This window comes from Corvus hawaiiensis, chromosome 2 (assembly GCF_020740725.1).
Source record: "Corvus hawaiiensis isolate bCorHaw1 chromosome 2, bCorHaw1.pri.cur, whole genome shotgun sequence".
NCBI classification, from domain to species: domain Eukaryota; kingdom Metazoa; phylum Chordata; class Aves; order Passeriformes; family Corvidae; genus Corvus; species Corvus hawaiiensis.
The window spans coordinates 114,418,604-114,440,301 of record NC_063214.1 but is presented as its reverse complement, the minus strand read 5'-3'; the positions used below and the strand labels follow the sequence as shown (position 1 = coordinate 114,440,301).

General features: G+C 36.1%; 1 protein-coding gene across 1 annotated transcript in view; it reads left to right on the top strand.

Annotated features, from left to right (window-relative positions):
• The window catches only part of CFAP47 (cilia and flagella associated protein 47), a 280,168-nt gene that overhangs the window by 94,870 nt on the left and 163,600 nt on the right, over positions 1-21,698 (top strand). The window contains exons 38-44 of the mRNA XM_048288836.1: positions 2,135-2,285; positions 2,948-3,036; positions 4,390-4,476; positions 10,101-10,168; positions 11,282-11,427; positions 17,152-17,260; positions 18,174-18,400. Coding sequence (XP_048144793.1) covers positions 2,135-2,285; positions 2,948-3,036; positions 4,390-4,476; positions 10,101-10,168; positions 11,282-11,427; positions 17,152-17,260; positions 18,174-18,400 — 877 coding nt within the window. The remainder of the gene's footprint in view (positions 1-2,134; positions 2,286-2,947; positions 3,037-4,389; positions 4,477-10,100; positions 10,169-11,281; positions 11,428-17,151; positions 17,261-18,173; positions 18,401-21,698) is intronic.

The following is a 21,698-nucleotide window of genomic DNA, read 5'->3' as shown; positions in this document are numbered from 1 at the left end:
ATGCAGATTTTTGAATAAATACAGGAATTTCATTAATCCATGTTTAACTAGAGAAGACAAGAGGGATATAGTGGTGTCTCTGGCTGTCAGTTAACAGTTTTTAAGTTTATCTGCAAGATATTTATTTACAGATAAAATGGATTAGAGATTGTAAGAAGGAAAAAAAAGGTCAACATTTGTATGAAAATAAACTGTGAAGGAGAAAAAGAAATCAAATATAGATGGTCAAATTCAAGAAGACTCAACATAAATACAGTGCTCTTTAAGGGCCATCAATATGTCAGTATTAAATTACAAGCCTATTATAAATATATGCAAAGGGAACAACAAATAATGCTATGTTTTCAGCAAGCTGTGAGGCTGATTTGATTCTGTTTTCGTTGCAATTACTTCAAATAAGAGTTATTATATAAATTCAATCCTGGAAAATATCATGTGTTTCTATGAAAGGTCAATACCATGGCTATTTTTCACTTCAGCTTTAAAAAACACCCAAAACAAACCACAAAGCAAAATCAAGACAGAAGAAAATGTGCATGGCCTTGTTTTTGCGCTGCTTGGCATTATATATAGCAAAAAATATTTGAAAACTTGCATAGAAATAAAAACCTGTGGAAATGCCAGTCATGCACGGTAACCTCTGCCAAGTTTATTATAATGTCATGATCACTAGATGAAAAATAGGTTCTTTGTAATTAATAGCTTTCTTAATATTTTCCTGCAAGTGTTTAAAAACTCCAAGAATTGAAGAGATTTGTGGGAGCCTTGCAGGTTCTATATGTTAGATCATAATGTAGGTGTGTTTGGAAATTATAGTAATGTGAGTAACATTCTCAGTGTAACTGAGTTTCATGTATTGCATATGGCATCATTAATTCTTGATCTGAGATTCTCACTCTCCAGGGCACTGCACTGTGCCATGTAGACTTGCAGTTCACAACAGGAATAGCATAAAACCCCAAGATTATAGAACAATTCTGTAAGATGAATTTTCCCTCACTTTAAATTGACCAAAACACAGATTAATAGATGAAACTGAGCAACGTTTGGTTTTGCCACAAAAGGCAACAGTTCAAATCCGAATTCTCAGCTGTTGCATGAGTCAGAGGGCAAAAATCAGCCAGAAAGTTCTGTATGCTGCCGTTGCCTGTTCCTATTTGTGACCAGAGCAGACTTCTTAAAACTTGATCCTTAAGGTGGCTTTGGGAGTGTATGTCTCAGGCAGTTTATTCCTCTGGGTGCCTGCATCACAGCATGTTTTTTCCAGACATTTTGAATGGTGAGGTAATCTAGGAGCCTCCGACTCTGGGGTTCAGCAACTCTTCAGTGTCATAAATGGTACTGTCTGGGGGCTCTGCAGTAGGAACGTGAAAGCTGTAAGAGCCAGGTTTGCAGAACTTCCAGGATTTCATCATCAATATTCAGAGCTGACAATCTGAGACTTCCTGCCTTCTTAAGACTAATCTCAAATTCAGAGAGAAATTTTGAGACCTTCGAAGTGAGAGCTTCTTGTTCTTGCTTCATTGAAGGACTGATGCAAATAAAGTCTAAATTTGTACCTAGTCTAAACTCTCATTCTGTGTGATCTTCTCCAGTTTTCCTATTAGAGAGAAGCTGTTGCTTGTACAGGAGAACTTTGTTTTTTCTGCCTCTTAGTAACTCAGCTTTACTAATTATTCTGAAGGGTTTTTTAACCAATTTCTTTCTCACTCTTCAATGATAATTTGATTAAGACTATCTAGATCTGCCCTGCAAAATGCCTAACAGGATGTCTGACTGCTTAACTCAGAAAAACCTATTCAAATAGAGGAGCATAAATTGGATCAGTTGTTAACTTAGGGTGATACTTTAACGAAAGGGAACTTCCTGTGCTAGTGTGTGTGGGAAGAAAAATTGAGCTATGTGCTGATGTAAAAAGCAATAAGGATTCAGTTGTGTTCTTTATCTATCTAGTTCTTTGATAGGAATGTTTTAAGGTACTCTTAGGCGGAAGAATATAAAACAAAGTATTTCAGAAGAAACAAATTACTGTCTTTTCTAGGACCCTTCCCTTAAAAAGACTCTGAAATGTGCTCCTGAAATTACATTTCTGAGTAATTTGAGTCCCAGTTTTGTGCTTTTTTTTTTTTCATAGGAAGCAAGGCTTTGTAAATGTGGAATTCACAGTTCGTTTCCTGCACCCTGCTGAAGCAGTGTTGATACTGATCTCAAATAAAGTTGATGGAGTAGATGGTGCCACACTGACATTCTCCCTGAAATCTGAAGTTAAGAATATTGAGCCTATTGTAAGTTTATGTGTGTATGATTAACATTGTCGCAAAAAAAAAAAAAAAAAAATTATTCCGTACATTATATCAGGCAAAAGGGAACTGAGATAGGAATGAAAATACGAGTTACCATCTGCATTAGCCTTTGAACTGTGAATTTTCAGATTTCCAATATTAGATTACGTACATTCAGGAAAAAACATAGAGGAATATGTAAGATTCCTAAGGACATAAATCACATTTGGATCCTGAATAAATTGTAAACATTTGCACTGATTGCTCTGAAAAGGAATCTGGAGCCCTTTCAGCATATGAATGTTATTGGAAATTCTGTTATGGAGGTGCTGATCTGCTTCATCCTAGTGATTTCAGATGTCACATGTAGATGGAGCACAAGCTTTTGTTAGATGTTTCTGAATTTATTTGTGCTTTTTAACCACAGAGACTCTGTAGTTGTCAGATATGTCCCAGTCAGGGCAGGTAGGCCCATGTTTGTAATCCACAGTCATTGAGCACATCTGGACTTAGATGGGGCTTAGGTGATCCTTGTTTTTTTAGCCCCTCTGACTCTGTTAGAAGGGAAGGTTGTGGCAAGAATAAAAATAGAGGACATGTAAAGATAAGAAGGAAAAAATGATGATAACTTGATTCTTGGCCTTGTGTGTTTTGTTCTCTTTTAGGATATGATAAAGTGCAAATCCCCATGTTATGAGCTGAAGAAATTTAACCTAAATGTTACTAATCCCTTCAAAACTGATGGCATATTCAGGTAGACAGTGCTGTAAAGACAAGTCTTTAATGATCATGCTGTTTTATCCACTCTTTTCCATAATTTTCTTCTTAAAAATGTAAAACCTGGAGATTAAATAATAGGGATTTACATTCCCAAAATTGTTACAAGCACTATGAAGTGGAAGCTATCATAATGAATAAAGAAGATAAATAAGCCTTAATTGAAATCCTTCTCAGTGTAAGCAGTAAAGCTGGAGCTTTAATCAAACAGAGTTCATGAACCTTGCTTGTATTTTTGTGTTTGGCTGAGGTCCAGCAGAATTACAAAGAGAAACAAGCCATGTTAATTAATAAGTGGTTATTTTTTCCCCAATCTGCTTTATCCTGCTGTTTAAGTTATTAAGCATGCAAAAGAAAAATTGCTTTTGCCTTGGGGCTTGCATCATTATCAGTTAGTCTAATTTTTAATTTGTATTCATCATAGCTGCAACAACTGCAGAGTTATAAATGTTGCTTTCCTTAATACAAAGGAAATCGATTGTTGTACCCTTTAAAATGATCTTTAAGTGATCTGACTCCATATTTTGTCTTTAGTCTGTAGAACTAAGCATTGGTTCATCGCATTCATTTATTTGCAAGAACCATCTTTCATAATATTTTCAACTTTTTTTTTTTCCTGCAACATGAATATACGTGTTGCAGAAGCTGCAAATTAAATTTCTCTTTCCCCTGCAGAACAGGACTGGTATATACAAATAACAACAAGAACAAGAACAATAGCAATCCTGTAACAGGGCTGTTTCCACTGCTGCAGCAATGTCCTCTGGCACAAGCCTTGTGTGTAGGAATCATATGAGTTTAATTAGCTTCTGTCTTTTTATTTTGAAGTTCTTGAGGTGGTTAGTGAGACTGAATCAATCCTATGATTTGAATAACTCTCTTGGAATTATCAATGAAGTGATGATAGCTTTATATAGAATTTTAGAATGTTTTATGAAGAATTTAGTTTTATGTAATTAAGTTTTATATTATTCAAAAGCTACTTGACAGCTACGTTAAGGCATTATCAATTTGGGCAACACTTGAACCAGTAATCTAAAAATAAAATTCTTTGTATTGTGCTTCCAGTGTTTTGAACAATCTAGTTTTTCATCAGGGGGTATATTGTTTACTTGCAAATAACACTAAGAAATGCTAGTTTGATACCAAGGGAGAAGATCTTTTACAGAAAAGCTGGGGTTAAACCACAACAAGTACTTTTAAAGCATCTTTAATTGAAAATAATAAGCTGTTTTTACTGAGCCTGCATTTAAAAGTTAGAATAAATGGAGTTTCCTCTTCATTCTGCAAGTTAACAATGCAGTCATTATGTGTGCTTGTCATACTCCAGGGTAATTTTGCTGGAATCCACACACTATTTGGTGCACCCAGGGAAAATATGTCAAGCCAGGCAAGTAAGGCAAGAGCAAAAGTTTAGGTAAGTTCCAGATAACAATTGCTAATTATAATATATCAGATATAATGCATAATACAATCATACAGTTCTATTAGTATTACCTGTTTGTGCATAGCTGTGTGCTGCCTGTTGTAAAGAATTACAGTTGAGGATGTGGAAATATCACAGAAGATGCCCAACCAGTTCCTGAGCAATGGGGGGCTCTCCTGGCCAGCTCTGCTTGGTTTTCATGCTGAGTTTGATGTTCTGTGATGTCCCTTTGGCCACTCCAGTTCAGCCATCCTGGCCATGCTCCCTCATGGCTTCTTGTGAATCTGCTCCCTGGCACAGCATGGGAAGCTGGAAAGTCCTTGACTTGGAGTAAGCACTGCTCAGCACGACTGAAATATCAGTGTGTTATCAACATTATTCTCATCCTATTCCAAAACAGAGCACTGTGCCAGCTCCTAAGAAATTAAAAGAATTCTACCCAGCTGAAACCAGGACAGTACTGCAAAAAAATTATAAACAGATTTTAAAAAAAAGTTCTTCTTTAGTTATTCATTAATTCTTTATTTAATAATTTAAAGTATTTTCCACAATTTGGGTCATGTAATTTTTAAAGCTCCTGTAAACATTCAAAATCCTGAAACACTTATTCAAGGATTATTGGGAAATAATAAACTACTACCTCATCAATACTGTAGGTTGAATTGTAATTATAAGGATGGTCCACAGCCATGTCATGAAATTCAGACTATTTTACAAATCCTTTTGAAATTTTTTTTTAAAAAAACAAAAAAATTAAAAACCAGAAAAATATTGAACATTTCATTATTAAGAAAAAATATACACATATTTTAACTGGAAATAGTTTTCTAAAGTGTAATTTATGCTACTTTTTCTGCTAAATTAAATAAGTGTATAATAATAGAAAAGGATTTTTTAATCTTCTTGCATATTTCAGCTTAATTTATCCCCAGACAATCAGTATAAATTGTGTAATTTTAGTCACACATCCAGATCTCATTCTTACTGAAATTGATTTCAGGGCATCTTAAGTCTTTAGAAATTTCCAGCACTGATTTGCTATATTTTTAGATGTTTCTGTCATCTATGATAACAGAAGCCTCTTAAATGCCCCTTTACAGAAGATTTTTTTCTTGAATGGAACAAACTTCTGAGATTTGCGTTAAAAAAGTAGTGTACATATATTTCATAATTGATCAGTAAGAAGATTTTGCCCTCAATCATTTTTATTCTTTTGGTACATCCAGAAAATGCCGTGTACAAATTGAGGCCCAATTTCTCTAAGTGCTCTGTAAGCATAAAACGACCATAAAATCAGTGCTTGCCCTTTGGCTAGTTGTGTCTGTGAGACTGATGTCAGGACCAAGGCATACAAATGATGACTTAATCATCCCAGCATGACCACCTGGGCTCAGAGCTCCTTCTGCATCCTCATCCTGTGCCTCCAGATATGTCAGATCCACTTGAAACCTCACTGTAGGGAGCTTTGCCTGGCAGGTGACCATTTTACCTCCCAGCTTTCCCTTCTGGCAGTGTCACAGGCACCCAAAATGGTGTCATTCAAACCAGAGAGGAGACCAGTCTTTAGTCACTGTGGCATGGGCTCATCACAGTGTGACTGGAAAGGTCCCAGTCTGGAGCTAGAGCCCCGAGGAACTATGTTCTTGCTGGAGCACAGCACTGTCTAAGCCCAAAAATCTAACAGTAGGCAATGTCCTTCAGTGGTTGAAGGCAAGATCTCTTTATTCATGGAGAACTGGATGGTGTTTGGTGAGAAGCACAGTACATTTTTTATTAATCCAGTTGACATAGTTTTTCTTTTAAGTATAGTAGGCCAAGATGTTTTCAAGTTATCCACTTTTCTGTGCTTTTCCAAGCCCTTGACACTTCAATTATTATCCTTGGTCTACACCTGTGTGCCAGCATGGTCTGCTCCCTGTGGGAGAAGGAAAACCAGGTGCAGAGGAGCATACCACATGGCCCAGAAATTCTGTGTCATGTAAAACTGTACATAACTTTCAAGCATGTTGGTATTTTTAAATTCTACCCATTAGGAAAAAAAGTATCAAATGACAATAAAAGCTCAAGGTTACATTTAATAGCTAACTTTTCCTTCATAGATTTCCTACTGTAAAACTAGAAAGTGGTAAAGATATATCAATGTTCCACTAATAGTCCTATTCTAAGACCATGAGTAAGCAGATTATCATATGCAGTACAGTGTCCATAAGGCTGTTTCATGATTGCACAGATTGATTTGCAAAACAAGCTGTGAATGTTGATAAATATTTTTACATAAAAAAAAAATCTAAACCAAAAAAAGGAAAAGTTAATGAATGAAATGAATGAATTTCAAATCACATTCTGCATTGCTTATAGCTTCTTACTGTTAAATTAATTACCTTTTTTTTTTTTAAACTAGAGATAATATCAGGAATTCCAAAGAATTTCAGTTTTCCGAATTTTATTCTTACGCTTTTGTTCTAAGTTGTTTCATGTGCCAAGGAAAACATTATGTTATGCAGAATACCTGTATTTACTTACTGAAAGAATAAAGAAAAAATTAGGATCTAAAAATTGTGTCCCTGTGCTCTATGAAATACAGCATTAATACTTGTTGTTTCAGAAAATACAGTTTACAAATATATTATCAGGAACCATTACAATTATGGCTAATATTTGATATAAAAGAAATCCACCCACTCTAAGCCTTAGTACCTATTTTGGGCAGCTCCTGTTTTAGTTTCTATCCTGCTCTTTGTTCTGAGATCACAAACTGTTCCACAGAGTGTGAAAACTGGTGAATATCTTAGATGTGAATTTTGTGTTCAAATGTTTTGGTATTTTCAATGCATTCCTAAGCAGTTTGTTGTATTACTTCTCTCTAATAAGATGTTTGCTTGCTAAACATCGTAAAGTTCCTTGATTAAGTTGCTGCTCTGTGAATTTAAGATTTCCTTGTGGTGTCTGGCACTTTTTTTCCCCCCTCAGTAATATATAAAATCTGGAGCTATAAGGGACTGTAAAGATCATCTAGTAAATTCTGTTCCAAATATATCAAGGAAAGTAATTTTCGTTTTCTGAGAATTCTTTGGATGGAAAACAGTTATTGGCTTGTTTGGAGCGTGGGCTGAAGAGTAAAGGCACACTGTTACATAGGGATAGTTCATATGTCATGATGATGTATGCACACTCCCAGTGTTGACTGCAGAGATGATTTTCCTTTTAATCTGGATTTTTGGCACACCTGATGACATGACAAGCCCAGTGGCTTTGTGGTGTTATGTTGGAACAGGTATCTGACAACTCAGGTAGCAGATACTAGGCTCTTACTGATGCAAATGTATGGAAGTGGATTGGATTAGATGATCTTTAAGATCCCTTCCAATCCAAGCTGTGATTTTAATTTGAACTGGTTAGAATAAACCACAGCAGGAATGAATTGGAAATATTCACACCTCAACCAGGCAACTGAGAGGTGCCCTCATTAACCCATCCTTACCTGTAGCATACTCTTGAACTTTTTGTTCGTTTAAAGAACAGTTAAATAACCTTGCTTTGTTAGCAAAAAACCCAAAACCAAATGAGGGGCAGTTGGAGAAGTTGCTTGGTCTCTCTCTCTCTTTCTTAGAAGATGCTCTCCTCTCCCCCCCATCCCCAGTTCCCTCTGCCCTGGCCTTAAATATTTAAAGACTGCAATAAGGTCTTCCTGGAGCCTTATTTTCTCCAGGATGGCCTCATAGGAGAGGTGCTCCTGCAGTCTGACCATTTCTGTGGCCCTCCTCTGGAGCTTCTCTAGCAGATTCCTATCTTTCTCATGCTGGGACCCCAGATCTGGATGCAGCACTGCAGGTGGGGGTCTCACCAGAGCCGAGCAGAGGGGCAGAGTTCCCTCCCTCACCTGCTGCCTGTGGTACTTCGGATGCAGCCCAGGACACGTTGGGCTCTCTGGGCTGTGAGTGCACATTGCCAGCTTGTGTGTATTTTTTCATTTACCAATATGCCCAAGTCCTCCTCCACAGGGCTGCTTTTGAGCCATTCATTCCACATTCTCTGTTGATCCCAGGGATTTGTCTGACCCAGGTGCAGTGAACAGTCTGTGTAGACTTATTTTATGGCAGCTTTAAGCTCTTCTGCCTAATCTTTTTCCTTATTTCTCTGTGTATTGAAAGAGGATGTATTGAACAAGACTTGGAACATAACCAAGCTTCTTATACCTTCTGAACTTTATTCCTTTTGATTTTATTATTGAACAAGATGCTATTTCTTTTTGTTATGGAAGAATGAGACACAATGTTCTCGTCTTCCACAACACACGTTTGTTTTCTTTTCCCATCACTTACCTGCAAGTGCTTTGTTCATTGGTGTAAGAAAAAAATTGGTATTGAGTGAAGTTCAATACTGTGTTAAATCAGTCCAGTGAGTTTCTCAGTTGTTTAGATCTGAAAATAGGACTTATTCAATGTATAATTCACACCAGTGAAAAAATGTAATGTATTTAGTTGTACTATTCTTACTATTATTTCATGCAGCTCTTGAGCTATTTTTTACTTTTACAGTGATTCTTCTGCTGTAGTTTCTGTTTTTGCAAGCATGACTTCACATTCTCATTCAAAGATAAAGTATTAAAAGAAATGACATTTTTTATAAAATTCGTATTTTTTTTAATGTGAGATACTTATTTGTAAAGTACAGAATAAATAGTATGTTTTATGCATATAACTCAGAGATAATTTTCCTGTCTGAAAAATGATCTTTAAGTATAGGTATTAAAACAAATCTCCAGGATAACATATTCTGAGAATTTTACAAGTCCATTTATTTAAGGTTGTGATTTTTTCTTAGCCCAGCAAGATTACCTATTTATTTTGAAAGACCCAACATCAAACACTGTATGTAATAATTGTTTACTATATGCTGGTTCATCAAATTTTACTGCTGGGTGGAATGACTTTTATGTGTGAATATTATTAAATCTGAGTCTTGAGCTGAGACTCGCAGTATTTTTTGAGATACATTACAGTATTGTTTTCAGCATCTTTGAGCTCTGTGCTTGTTGTAAATTAAGCAAAACTCTCCTTCCATAAATGTAACTGCACAATCTTAACACCTGTCAGCAATGGTAGAAAAGTGAAGAAGGAGAGAAAACTACATAAAGTCACAGGAAGAAAATATGATGGTCAGGAGCACAGTTTGCTTTGGGGGATGGGAGTTCAGAGGAGATTTTATTCTAAGCTATTTTTTTCTGAGTATATCTGTTCTTTTCAAATACACTTGAAAATCAGTATTGTCATGAACAGAGTGAAGGTGTTTAGGTTAAGAGTCATCCCTTTCTCCTTTAGATAAATCCTTGATTACATTAGGTTTCTTTTGAATGATTAACTGCAATGTTAGTTAATATGGGTCATTCCTGTAGCCACCTCAAGTAAATGAGGTGGTTTTTAACATTATTGGTAGGAAAATGGTTCCAAAATATAGTGGTCTATTTTGGTGGGGTTTTTTCGTGTTAAAAACCACAAAGTATCTATTAGTATTTTTTAGTATTGAAGTATTTATTAATAAAAAGGGGAAATAAGCTATTGATTAGAAACAGAAATGTATAGCTTTAGAATATTGCTTTATTTTTTTTCTTTTAGTTCTGAAAATAACATATTAAATTCAAAAAATGGTGCACTGCCTGAAGATTCAAACAAAGACACTTGCTGTAAGTACTTCTATATAATACCTCATGTTTCACTACAGGAGAAATGAGATTATCTACAGAAGAAAGATTTTGACATCTAAGTATGTTCAATAAATACTATTTATGGATATGCTCATTAACTATTATTTATAGTTTTCATAAAATGTTGGCCTTAAATTGTGTATTACAGTCAAAAATTCAGCCTGGAGAAGAAAAGGCTCTGGGGTGATCTTATTGTGGCTTTCCAGTACCTACAGGGGGCTACAAGAGAGCTGGAGAGGGACTTTTTACAAGAGTATGTAGTGATAGAGCAAGAGGTGATGTCTTTAAACTGAAAGAAGGCAGGTTTAGATTACATATGAGGAAGAAATTCTTACTGTGAGGATGGTGAGGCACTGGAACAGGTTACTCAGAGAAGTTGTGGCTGTCCCATTCCAGTTCTATCTATCTGGCCAGAGTCTGGCATAGTTTTCTTATGTAATCTCACTCACTTCTGCTGTTTTAACTTTCACACGTATTCTTAAGTCTGCTGTCCTGCCTAGAAACCCAGCCAGCAAAGCTTGAATGAAGGTCTGGTTCTGCATTGTCAAAATATGCTTAGCAGATGGAAAACATACAGTGAGAAAGCCAGACTCTGCCAGATTCAGCCCTGAGATTCTTTCTCAGCATAATGCTTTTGTGAAAGCAGTGCAGAAAAGCCCATGTGCCAGTATTTAGGTTTTGCCTGTGGTAGAGGATTTCAGACATAGTTGCTGCTCTAAGAGTGAGATCCTTTGTTTCAATAGCAGTAAATTATACTTTTCCTTCTGATGTAAGTAGATCTTTTTTTAGAGGCTGTGCCTCCTTAAGGAGTTTTTAATGTTGAGAACTGTCTGTTTTCCCCAGTTTTGTTTCAATGAACACAATAAGAACACAGGTAATTAGCAAAATGTATTTAAATAATACAGCATGCAATGTTGCAGCACATCTACACAACTGTCACTGTAAATACTGATTACTGATTACAGGTGTGCCTTAAATACTGATTGCTACAGGAGGCTGTATACAGTATCCTTATATTTAAACTCATGCCACTACTTTATTTTACAACCTATGCTGTTGTATCTAAACACCCACTTAAATTTATTTTAACAGCTGATCAATCTGGCCTCCTGCATGAGTTCTTCAGTCCGATTGAAAAACTGTTCTTGAAAGGGAAAGGTTCTGCAGCCTTAGATATTCACTTCCTTCCCTTTCATCAGGAAAAGCGTTACTGCACTGTCATTCTGGGTAATGAAAAGGTAAGAATAGAACGTGTGTTCTGTGTTTATCATGTCAGGTAAGAATCAGGACATTTGCCAGTTATGTGTGGATAGGGTAAATGAGAGCAGCACTGTGGAAAGGGACCTGGGAGTCCTTATCAAGGGCAGCTTGAACCTGAGCCAGCAGTGTCCTGGCAGCCAGGAGGGCCAAGCATGTCCTGGGGGGCATCAGGCACAGCATCGCCAGCCAGGCAGGGGAGGGATTGTCCTGCTCTGCTCTGCACTGGGGCAGCCTCACCTCAAGTGCTGGGGGCAGCTTTGGGTGCCACAACATAAAAAAAGACCCTAAGCCATTAGAGAGCTTCCAGAGGAGGCCGTGAGGATGGTGAAGGGCCTTGAAGGGAAGCTGTACAAGGAGTGTCTGAGGGCACTTGGTCTGTTCAGCCTGGGGGAGACTGAGGGGAGACCTCGCTGCAGTGACAACTTCCTCATGAAGGGAAGAGGAGGGGCAGGCACTGATCTCTGCTCTGTGGTGGCAGTGACAGGGGAATGGCTTGAAGTTGTGTTGGAGAGGTTTAGGTTGGATCTTAGAAAAAGGTTCTTCCCCCAGAGGGTGGTTGGGCACTGGAACAGGCTCCCAGGGCAGTGGTCACAGCACCAGCCTGACAGAGCTCAAGAAGCATTTTGACAATGCTCTGAGGAACATGGGACGACTCTTGGGGATGGTCCTGTGCAGGGCCAAGAATTGAACTTCAAGGATCCTAGTGGGTCCCTTCCAACTCAGCATAATCTATGATTCTATGAAGATACAAATTAATTATGTATATATTTTAAGGTAATGTCTTTGCATGCACGTGTAATTATAAAGATGTGATCTATGTGCTGGTGTTTGGAAATGAAACTCTTTCTGCTTTTTTTTCCATGAAAACATAGTATTTCTATAATTCGCGGAGGATGAAGTGTCTTAAAAAGTTGGTTGGAGATTTACATTAGATTTCAGGCTTCGGCTAAGAAATTTAAACCAAAGTTTACTGTCCTTTAATCTCTGCATAATTAGAATTCTATGAAATGCTGCAGGCAACTTTTCACTTTAAAATCATTAAATGATAAAAAGTAATACTGCTAGGAATGTTATTTTGGTGGCTTTTCTAGGCATATGAACTTCAGAAAAGAAAAGAAATTTAAATAATTTCTCTTGATGTGGGCACAAGAATAATGCATAGGCAGGGAATGGATAAAGACTTTAGTGTTCTGTACTTATCCATGTATTTATCACTGTATTTAGGGTATGCTATCAAAATAGAATAATAATTTTCCTTACTGTCTCTTTTTAAATTTTTCTGTCAATCAGAGTTCCATTCAGAAAAGACTGTACATGAATACTGACTCCACAACCTTTCAGTCTCTCTTGATTAATGTAGCCTAGGTTTTGCCATATATACTTAATTGAAATTCAATTAAATTACCAAGATCTGATTTTGATCAAATTTCAGAACTTAAAACCTTGCAATCCAGCTTCTTGATATTCCTGTAATCCTTTATTTCAGAAGTCACAATCTTATTTCTGTCTTTAGTCCATCTTTTCACCTCTTTAACCTGTCTACTGTGTTTTGTCTCTGGTTGTCAATGTTTTTCAAAACCCTGTTGTTTTTCTAATCTTCTTTTATGTGTGGCCAATCTCAAGGCTTGCATTCTGCTTCTTACTTTCATAACACTGCCTCTGTGTTTCAGCTTTCCCTCTGTGCAATTACATGCCTCTGCCTTTCTCTCTGCCATGTTTTGATGATTTGTAACAATGCACCTAAAACTAAATGACTTTTTCTTTCTCTCCTGCACATTCTCATCTTCCATATTTTTCCCTTCTACAGAACATGGAACTTCTGCTAGTGTCTGCTGTTTGTATATTTGATGGGATTTTAAATGTTTAAACGTGACTTTGGCTATGCCATTTGGCCAGCTTAATTTTTTTATCTTGTTCATAAAGGAAAATAAGACTAATACAATGATGCCCAAGCCTGTCTTTCTGACTCTGTCCAGTATTTGAAAATACTGGCCATTTTTAAAAGAAAAAACCCCTATGACTGGATGTCTTAAAGAGTGTACAGTTATCTTGATTTTCTTGAAAATTAACAGAGATAGAAGAGGGATTTTCTGTTGAAAATACACTGAAATAGTGAGCTCATGCCTTGTTGACACCAGGGAATCCCCCCCAAAGAGAATGTATTAATGTCCTCATGTCAGAGGTTAGCAATCTTTGTGGATGGTTCAGTGGAAAATCAATCCAGTGCCTAGCATCATTCAAAGGGAGAAATTATTAGGGAAGAAAATACACATCAACAGCAGTACATTCATAAAGAATTTTAGGTTCATCAGTTTCATTCAATGGAATATCTAGATGCAGTCTCCAGACAAGGAAGAACCTGGCCTACTGCTGTCTGGGAGCAAATCTGAGAAGAATTTCCTTTTACCTGTTGTGATTTTATACCCTTTTAATCTCCGCTATTGACAATTTACCTGTTTGTTTCTTTCTTAGAAGCAGAAGTATACACCCTGGCTGAGAATAGTAGGCTCTTGCTACATAAAGAATAGAGCCTGAAAGCTAAATAATATAGTGAAGAGAAGGGAAACTGAGACATGTTAAGGAAAGAGTGTTAATCTAAGAGATGTGGTCAGAGCTGTAGGATGGTCATACTTCAGGTGGAAAAGGAAAAGTTTATTTCTGAAAGCCCCAGTGTTGCCTCCAGTGGTGATGTAGAAGTAAATTTAGACACCTAGCTACTGGTCACTGTTCTTAACAAAGATTTAGTTGACCTTTCCACAGTAGGAAGCATTAATGCCTCAGAGAAGCTGCTGTTAAGTCCTGAATGGTACCTTTTTCTGGAACACCTGGTCCTTCCAGCTTAGCTGAGTAGATGTGATGCATTTAAAGTCTCCTCAAAGTGCAAAATTTTTGATATGCAGAACCTCAGGTTAGAAAAATTAGCTCCATCTACATGATTGCATAATTTGTGAGGAATTGTATAAAATCTCCTAGGGAAAGATGAAACTGCAAGATAGCTAACATTATTTTAGAGCTGTACAGTATAGGCACAGGAAGAATCTGGCTTTCTTAAATATTGTATATATGGCTGCAATATTTCAGTCATACCATTATCTAACTGACAAAGTGCAGCCACCATGCTGTATGATGATCAAATGACCTTTACACAATGAGGAGTCTTGTGTCATTCAAATATGGACTTGTGATATATAAAAAATCTAATAAATAATTTAATTTAGCATTTCTGTGATTTCTTCCTACCTACCTTTCCTACCCTTTTTGACAAACAGACCAAAATATTAGTCAGAGTAGATCTGCTCCTTCATTACAATCAATGAAAAAGGTATTGAGATTTAAATCACTAGGCTTGAATCTGATTAGGAATCCTATCTGTCACTGCAGCAGCTCTATATCTGTAATAACAGCAAGAGGATACACTGATTCAAAGTTTCTGGCTTCCTCAAGGATGTTCCTTATTTTGAAATAATCTTTATGTTCACTTTTATAAGGTTTGAAATGACAGTACAAGCCATTTATAACATTCCTCAAAGGATTGTTTCAGTATTTCATTGTTTTTTAGGAAAAATTGAAATGGATATTTTCCAGATTTTTAACATAGGTCCTTTCATAGGTGTTATTACATATTGTTAAACATAACTGGGTTGCTTTTTAAAATATATCTTTGTTTCTAGGAACTAATTTAAGTGTGAACAACGTGGAATTTTTAATGATAATAATATATTAAATCATAGTTTAAGAGTGCTTGTCCAGACTTTTACAGCTAAATGTCTAATATAAAATTATATTGTTTATTGAGAGAACACTTTGCTATCTGTTTCTCTTACTGGCTTGCATGAGAAACAGAAAATTTCTAGTAGCTCTTCATTCTTTTGAAATATCAGTTAGCAATGTGATTGGATAAATAGTTCAACAGCTCTTTTATTAACTGTTTTCATTAACAGTAAACCCTACACAGTCTTGATGCTGTCCTGTTTGCAGCTGATGGAAAATGGAAGTATAAACCATTAAGAGAGTTAAACTCTCAAAGTACACTGAAATACCCATTCTGTTCCAAAGCCTCAGGAAAAAAGCTCAGTGGAAAGAGAACAGGATTTGCATTCTGTGGAGATCAAACCCCCACAATTCTTCAAAGCCAAGAGGAAATTAGGGAAGTTTGTTCCTTCCTATAAGCATGTTGATGTCAGCAAGGACAGGAAAAGTAACTGATAGCAGAATGGCATCCCAGCAACCAGCACCTTCATAAAATTAATTGTATGTGCTGTGAGCTTGTTAAGGGCCCTTATGGAGCCAAATCACTGTGTCAAACAGGAATAATTCCTTTTTAAATTGGTTCCCAGGAGTGGCTATTTGTGTGTGGGAATCCAATTTTGCTGCAGGTTTCTTTAATCCTTCTCAAGGAAGATTTGTGTGAGCTCTTGAATCAAGGAAAGGGAGAAAATGCCATCAAAGTTGAATAGCTTTCCTTCTGCTGGGTCAGAAATACAATTGCAGTGTTTTCAGCCTTAACATAAATATCTGATGAAACTAAAAATGTAGGCAAAGGGAAAAACAGGGTTTTCTTATGTTACTGAGCAGTATTAAAAGGAAAATATTGTATTGGTTGGCAGATGCACTAAATTATAGAACTAAATTATTGCTTTCATATCTGGAATGAAGAATCAAAGACAGAATACATGTTTTTAGGGCAGAGTTTTACAGAATATGGTTTATGGAAATAAAGAGAGACTGACTGTGTAAATTATATTGGTTGTTGTGGAGGCATTTAATTCTTTATCTTGCAATCAGTAGAAGCTACAATTGTCTGAAAAAAAATTGTGGTAAAGACAAAGAAGTTATCAAAGCAATATTAGTATATGTGTTAAATCTCCTGCCTAGTTCAGATAGAGAAATGGTACCTAACTTATATATCTTTTTAGTTTGAGCCATTCTGATTGTGGACTTTCTAATTTGGAGTACTTTCAGCGAGTTTTCTTTTCCTCAAAAATACTTTTCTGTCTTTCATTTACACCTTATTTTTTTCATTCCACCTATAATTCAGAGTGTTATTTCTCTGCTAGTTAATTTATCCTTTCCTCTGTGAAAAATGACTGTCTTTCTTTGTTCTAGGTCATATTTATATTTACTTTCAAGCTTCTGTAAATTTTCCATTTTTTATTGAAATAATTAAGATTTATTAAATTTATTTCTTTTTAAAGAATTTGTACATGATGCCAACCTGCCTTGACTTCTGCTCTTTTTTATTTTCTAGAGGAATGTTTCTGGCTCAAAACTATTGTAAACATTTTTAAAAAAAATTCTAAATGGTGAAGAGCAATGAAGGTTGATCATGAGCATATTTAAATTAGAAGTAACTGTAGCACATAGGAAGAATTCACATTTTTTCTGTATTTATGGGTCAGGGTACCCTTATTCAATTAAATTGTATGAGGAGTTTAAAAGGGTTCTGCCTTTTGAAATTTCTTGACTTTTCAGATTTATTATTTTCCATTAAAGTTACTTTATTATCACAGCATGGCTTGAAATAATAATTTTCTTCTATTTAGGCATAGTTTAAAAAACCAGGTCTCCTGAATATATAAATTATTGCACAGGTCAGATCTTCGGCATTACTAGGATACCTTTGCTTTTACTTTTGATATTTTGCCTTCTGTTCTGCATGAGTTGCTTTCTGATGTGTGTGGATGTGTGTCCTTGTGTTGCAGATTGGAGACTTTGTATACCTGATAGAGGGAATAGGCGATTTACCTTTGCCTTCAGAATTGCCTGCATTGGATAGTCCAAATATTTTGTGTGCTACCGATACCTCAGAAGGTACAGTGAATAGAAGGGAGAAGAGTAAAATAGAGCAAATTTTTTTTTGTAAATGTTCTTTTGTTTCCATGCATTTTTCTTAGGATTAATCAAGTACATGTGGTAAAAAAAGTTGTTTGTAGTGAAGTGTAAAAAATACATTGTAATTGAAATATGCAATATTTCCTCTAATGTTTGCCAGTCCATTCTCTTCAGAGCATCAGCTGGTTGTTGGTGATCTTCATCTTTCTTGTATTGTTTTCAACATAGTGTACATAAATACATTTTCATAATTTTTCTAATTTTCTTCTTCTGAATATAGGTTGCTAGCCAGATGAACCAGGACAAGTAATCTTTTTCTAGAATTTTTCTAGTTTTCAAACACATGAGTTTTATGTGCAGTGATGTGATTTGACAGATATGCCAATGCTTTTGCCTTCAAACAGCCAGGGATAAACTCCTGTCAATCCTATTTCAGAAACAGTGTAGCTGCTACTTGAAATAATTTCTGGAGGTTTCTTTTAGAGGGGATCTAATATCATCTAGAGGGGTAAAACCATGGCTGTGTTGTGTAGGTAGCAGAAAGACTTTGGTAAACTTTTAATACTGTGATAATAGTAGTAATGCTGAAGTTTGGGATTTTTTTATTAGCTAATTTATTAGCTATTTCTTAGCTCTATTAGCTAAATTTTGGGCTGGATTTCAGTCTGCTAATTTTTGCTTCCCTATTATGTTGAAAAATAAAGTATTATATGTAATAAATGGTGTGTACTGGATAAATAGCATGGAACTAAACATTGGTGGAATTTTGTATTCTGACTTTTCTTTGGAGGTTAGAAATTTTAAAAACTCTGAAGTTCCACCAGAATCTGACAAATGTGGTGTGTGGTTTTGTTTTTGTTTTGCTCTTTCATTTGTTTGGGTTTTTTAACAGATGCAAGCACAGTACGGCCAGTTTTATATTTGAAATGTGGACTTGGTCAGACTCTGGAGGAAAATCTGAGGATTCCATTGATCAATGAGTCAAGAGAGAGAGCCCTGGCTCTTGCTGCACAGCAGCAGATGTCAGCTATTGAGTATGAAAGGAGGTTGATGACTGGGACTCTGCAGAGCAGCAGTGTTCGAGTTGCAACTGCATTGTTGGGACTGTCCAGAGTAGAGGTGAGAAACACACTTGTCTGGTGCTGCAATTAAATTTAGTTGTCCTTGATTTGTAGGACTGAATTGCTTTTATATTTCAGGAAATGGTGTGAAGTTGTTTTTTTCTCACACATCTGTAATCTGACAGTTATTAATCCCAATTCCCCTCAGACACTGTAATGTTTTGCATGTTCATTCTGAAGCTACTTTGTCACCCTATGCTATTATGATGTCCTTCCTTTAAGAAAACTTGGTTGCACTTAAGAAAAGCACTAACATTTTACTTTATTTCTGAAAAATACCTGTCAATTAAAAAAGCTTTCATATTGTATGTAATAGGTATCTGTGTAGTGTCCTTCATGATGGATATTTTTGTAAGAAGTGGGATTTATTTTTTTTAAGCCAATAGACTTTTCTTGTCTTGCAATCAATGCAATATAGTTTTGGAACACCACAAGTTTTTCTAATAAGACATAGCTCCCCTCTTATGTAGCATTCCAACCTATATATATTTTCCCAAGATTTCAACATCTAGAAACAAAAAGTCCTCCAAGGCAGTCCATTAAACAATCAGTTATTACTTGTGAATAAATCTGTAATAGTAACATTGCCAAATAAACAAGGCTTTTTCTTATGAAGAATTCAAGTATAGCATCCTATGGATGATAGCAACACTCTGGGTTTTAGTTTCCCTTGTGCCCTGATGGTACCTGGCCTCAGAGCAATTGCTGGGCAGCAGTGTTATTCCAGCTTTCCAGTTAGACAGTTCCCTGAGTATGGTTCCCAGTGCTAAGAGGAAAAAAACTTTCCCTTGTGATTTGATGTTGCTAAATTTATGCCTTTTGTTTGAAAAGTAATATAAAACAAATAAAATGAGGGAATGTTACATCGTAACTTTAATCTGTTGTGTATTTGTAGTGGGACAACAATTGTAATTGTGTCCTCTTAGACTCAAATAGTTTCCTTTGGGATTATAGCTAATCCGCTGCTGTGGTAACATTTTATTGACTTTTCATAACTAAAGTCCCTTAATATCACAGTCACTAGGCAATACTTAATGAAAATTCTAACTGCTCTGAAGTTGTAGATGGGATCAAGACAGAACGTAACAGGAACACTCCTTGCACCACTAGACATGCTAAGATGCAATGTGAGTTCTAAAACTACATGTACTGTGGAAGAGTGGAGGATAATTATCTTAGTTATATTATAAAACACATAATGGTGGATAATAGCACTGAATAAATTTTCATGTGAGAAATGAAACTAATGTGCAGAAGGAAGTATTTTGTTCCATGAACAGAAAGTCTTATATTTGCTTGTGACAAATACAGGGGAGAAATTCTGCTACTGGCATAGCAAAGAGTTTACACATTAAAAATATCTCGGTATCCACTATGCAGACTAAATTATGAAATATATTCCTATTAACTTTTTGTAATAAATTCGTGCCAACTATCTGTTTAAAAATGGCAGTGTAGGAATTCTGGTGGCATTAACTGGAGAAACCTTTTTTGAGGGGGGTTGGTGTTCTGCAGTGAAAACTGGAGCTGATGTATGGTTTTAGGTAGTCTAAATTCTCCCCTTTCCTCACAAAAAAAAAAGAAAAAAAGGAAAAAAGCCCATCTACAGCTCCCATGGTTCAATGAATTATTTAGGCTCGTGAAAACCTTTGGGACACATGTTGTAGGTTAAATCCAGAATATCTGGAAATCTGTTACTCTCTTTTGGATTTCTATTCCACCTTTCTACTTGATTCCCGCAGGTATAATCATGTTAAGCAATGGATGGACAGAAGAGAAAACACCCTTACATTAGTACTACTTGATCCATTTTTTACCTGTCAAATTGAAGACTAAATAACTAAATTATTGCATGATTTCCAGTCTCTCTAAACTGTAAATTTTTGTCATATTTACTTAAGTCACCTTAGAAGTCACCTAGAAAACAGTAATAAACGTGGGCTGTGTTTTTGGAGTCGAACTGGATATGCATAATCAGTTACTAGTGCTATAATTTTTTACTCAACCCATCTATACATATGGCTAGTAGTCCTAGCTGCTTTTGTACTAAGTTTTTACTGTTTCTTTTCCTTGCTGTAAGGAACAAAGATCTGTTTTGATTGTTTAAATAATTAGAATTAGTAAAACAAATAATGATTTTTTTATCTTTTTCCCATAAAACTGTGTTACTTTCTTACCTCCAAAGTGTTTCTTTAATTATTCCTGAAACGTTTTCAGGTAGTAGTAAAGATAATATAGGATGGAACTATCAGACACTGTTAAGGTTGGGTCTGGCGCTGTTGTAAATAATTAAAAAAGGCTGTTTTGTGAATAATTTGTAATGATGAATAAGAGAAAGCTGAAAGTGGGAAGTTTAGGTGAACAAAGATAACAAGGGAAGGAGGAGAGTATTGGAAAAAAGATCCACTGTGGAAGGACATGTTTAGACTGAAGTTGCTAATTGTAGTAAATAGTGGAGAGTGAAGAAAAGAAAGAAAGAAATAACAATAATGAGAATTCATTCACTTGGGACTGTGAGGGGAAGGATGCTGCAGTCAGTGAAGTGAGATTCAAAAGAACATGCCTCATTTTAGACCCAGTTGCTAGATACCTGACTTTTTCTTCATAGGCACAGATGCTAATAATCTCCTTGTATAACTAGATATTATGATAGGAAAAGTCCTGTTCCACAAGAATCCCAGAGCTAAAGCTCTCACTTCCCACTGTGTCCAGATGTGCCCTCATTGTTAAACTGTAAAAAGTATTTACTTAGGTTCCACTTTGCTTCGTTTTGAGCACACGTCTCAAATGAATATGGACACCACATTTACCATATTCCAGCTGTTAGGACATTGTGCATTTCCTTTCTATCCTGATTTTGTGTGACTGAGAAACATGGAGTGCTTTTATCTTAGTCCACCATTGTGGTGTTGATGAGTTTTAGTTTTGATCAAGGCAAGATGAGCAGGGACCTTGTGCACTTGGGGCTGTGGCTTCTGCTGTTTGGCTGATGTGGCAGTCTCATCCAACAGCTGCCCAGCTTGGGTCTTCAAAGTTTGGGCTCTTCATTGGCCCCAAGGAGGCCCAGGGATCAAGAAGGATTTTTTGTATTCCTCTGTATGATTATGGAAATTTTTAACCTCAGTGTAAAGAGTTTGCTTTTTTTAAAAACTTGCGTGGGGTTTTTTTGAAGAAGAGTCATGGTGTCCTTGAATGGAGAAGGTACTGAAAATAAAACATTGCATTAGATACATTTGAATGGGAATGAACTTTTCATTAAAGGAGCTGTGGTCAGGTTTCAATTTGCTGAATTTACA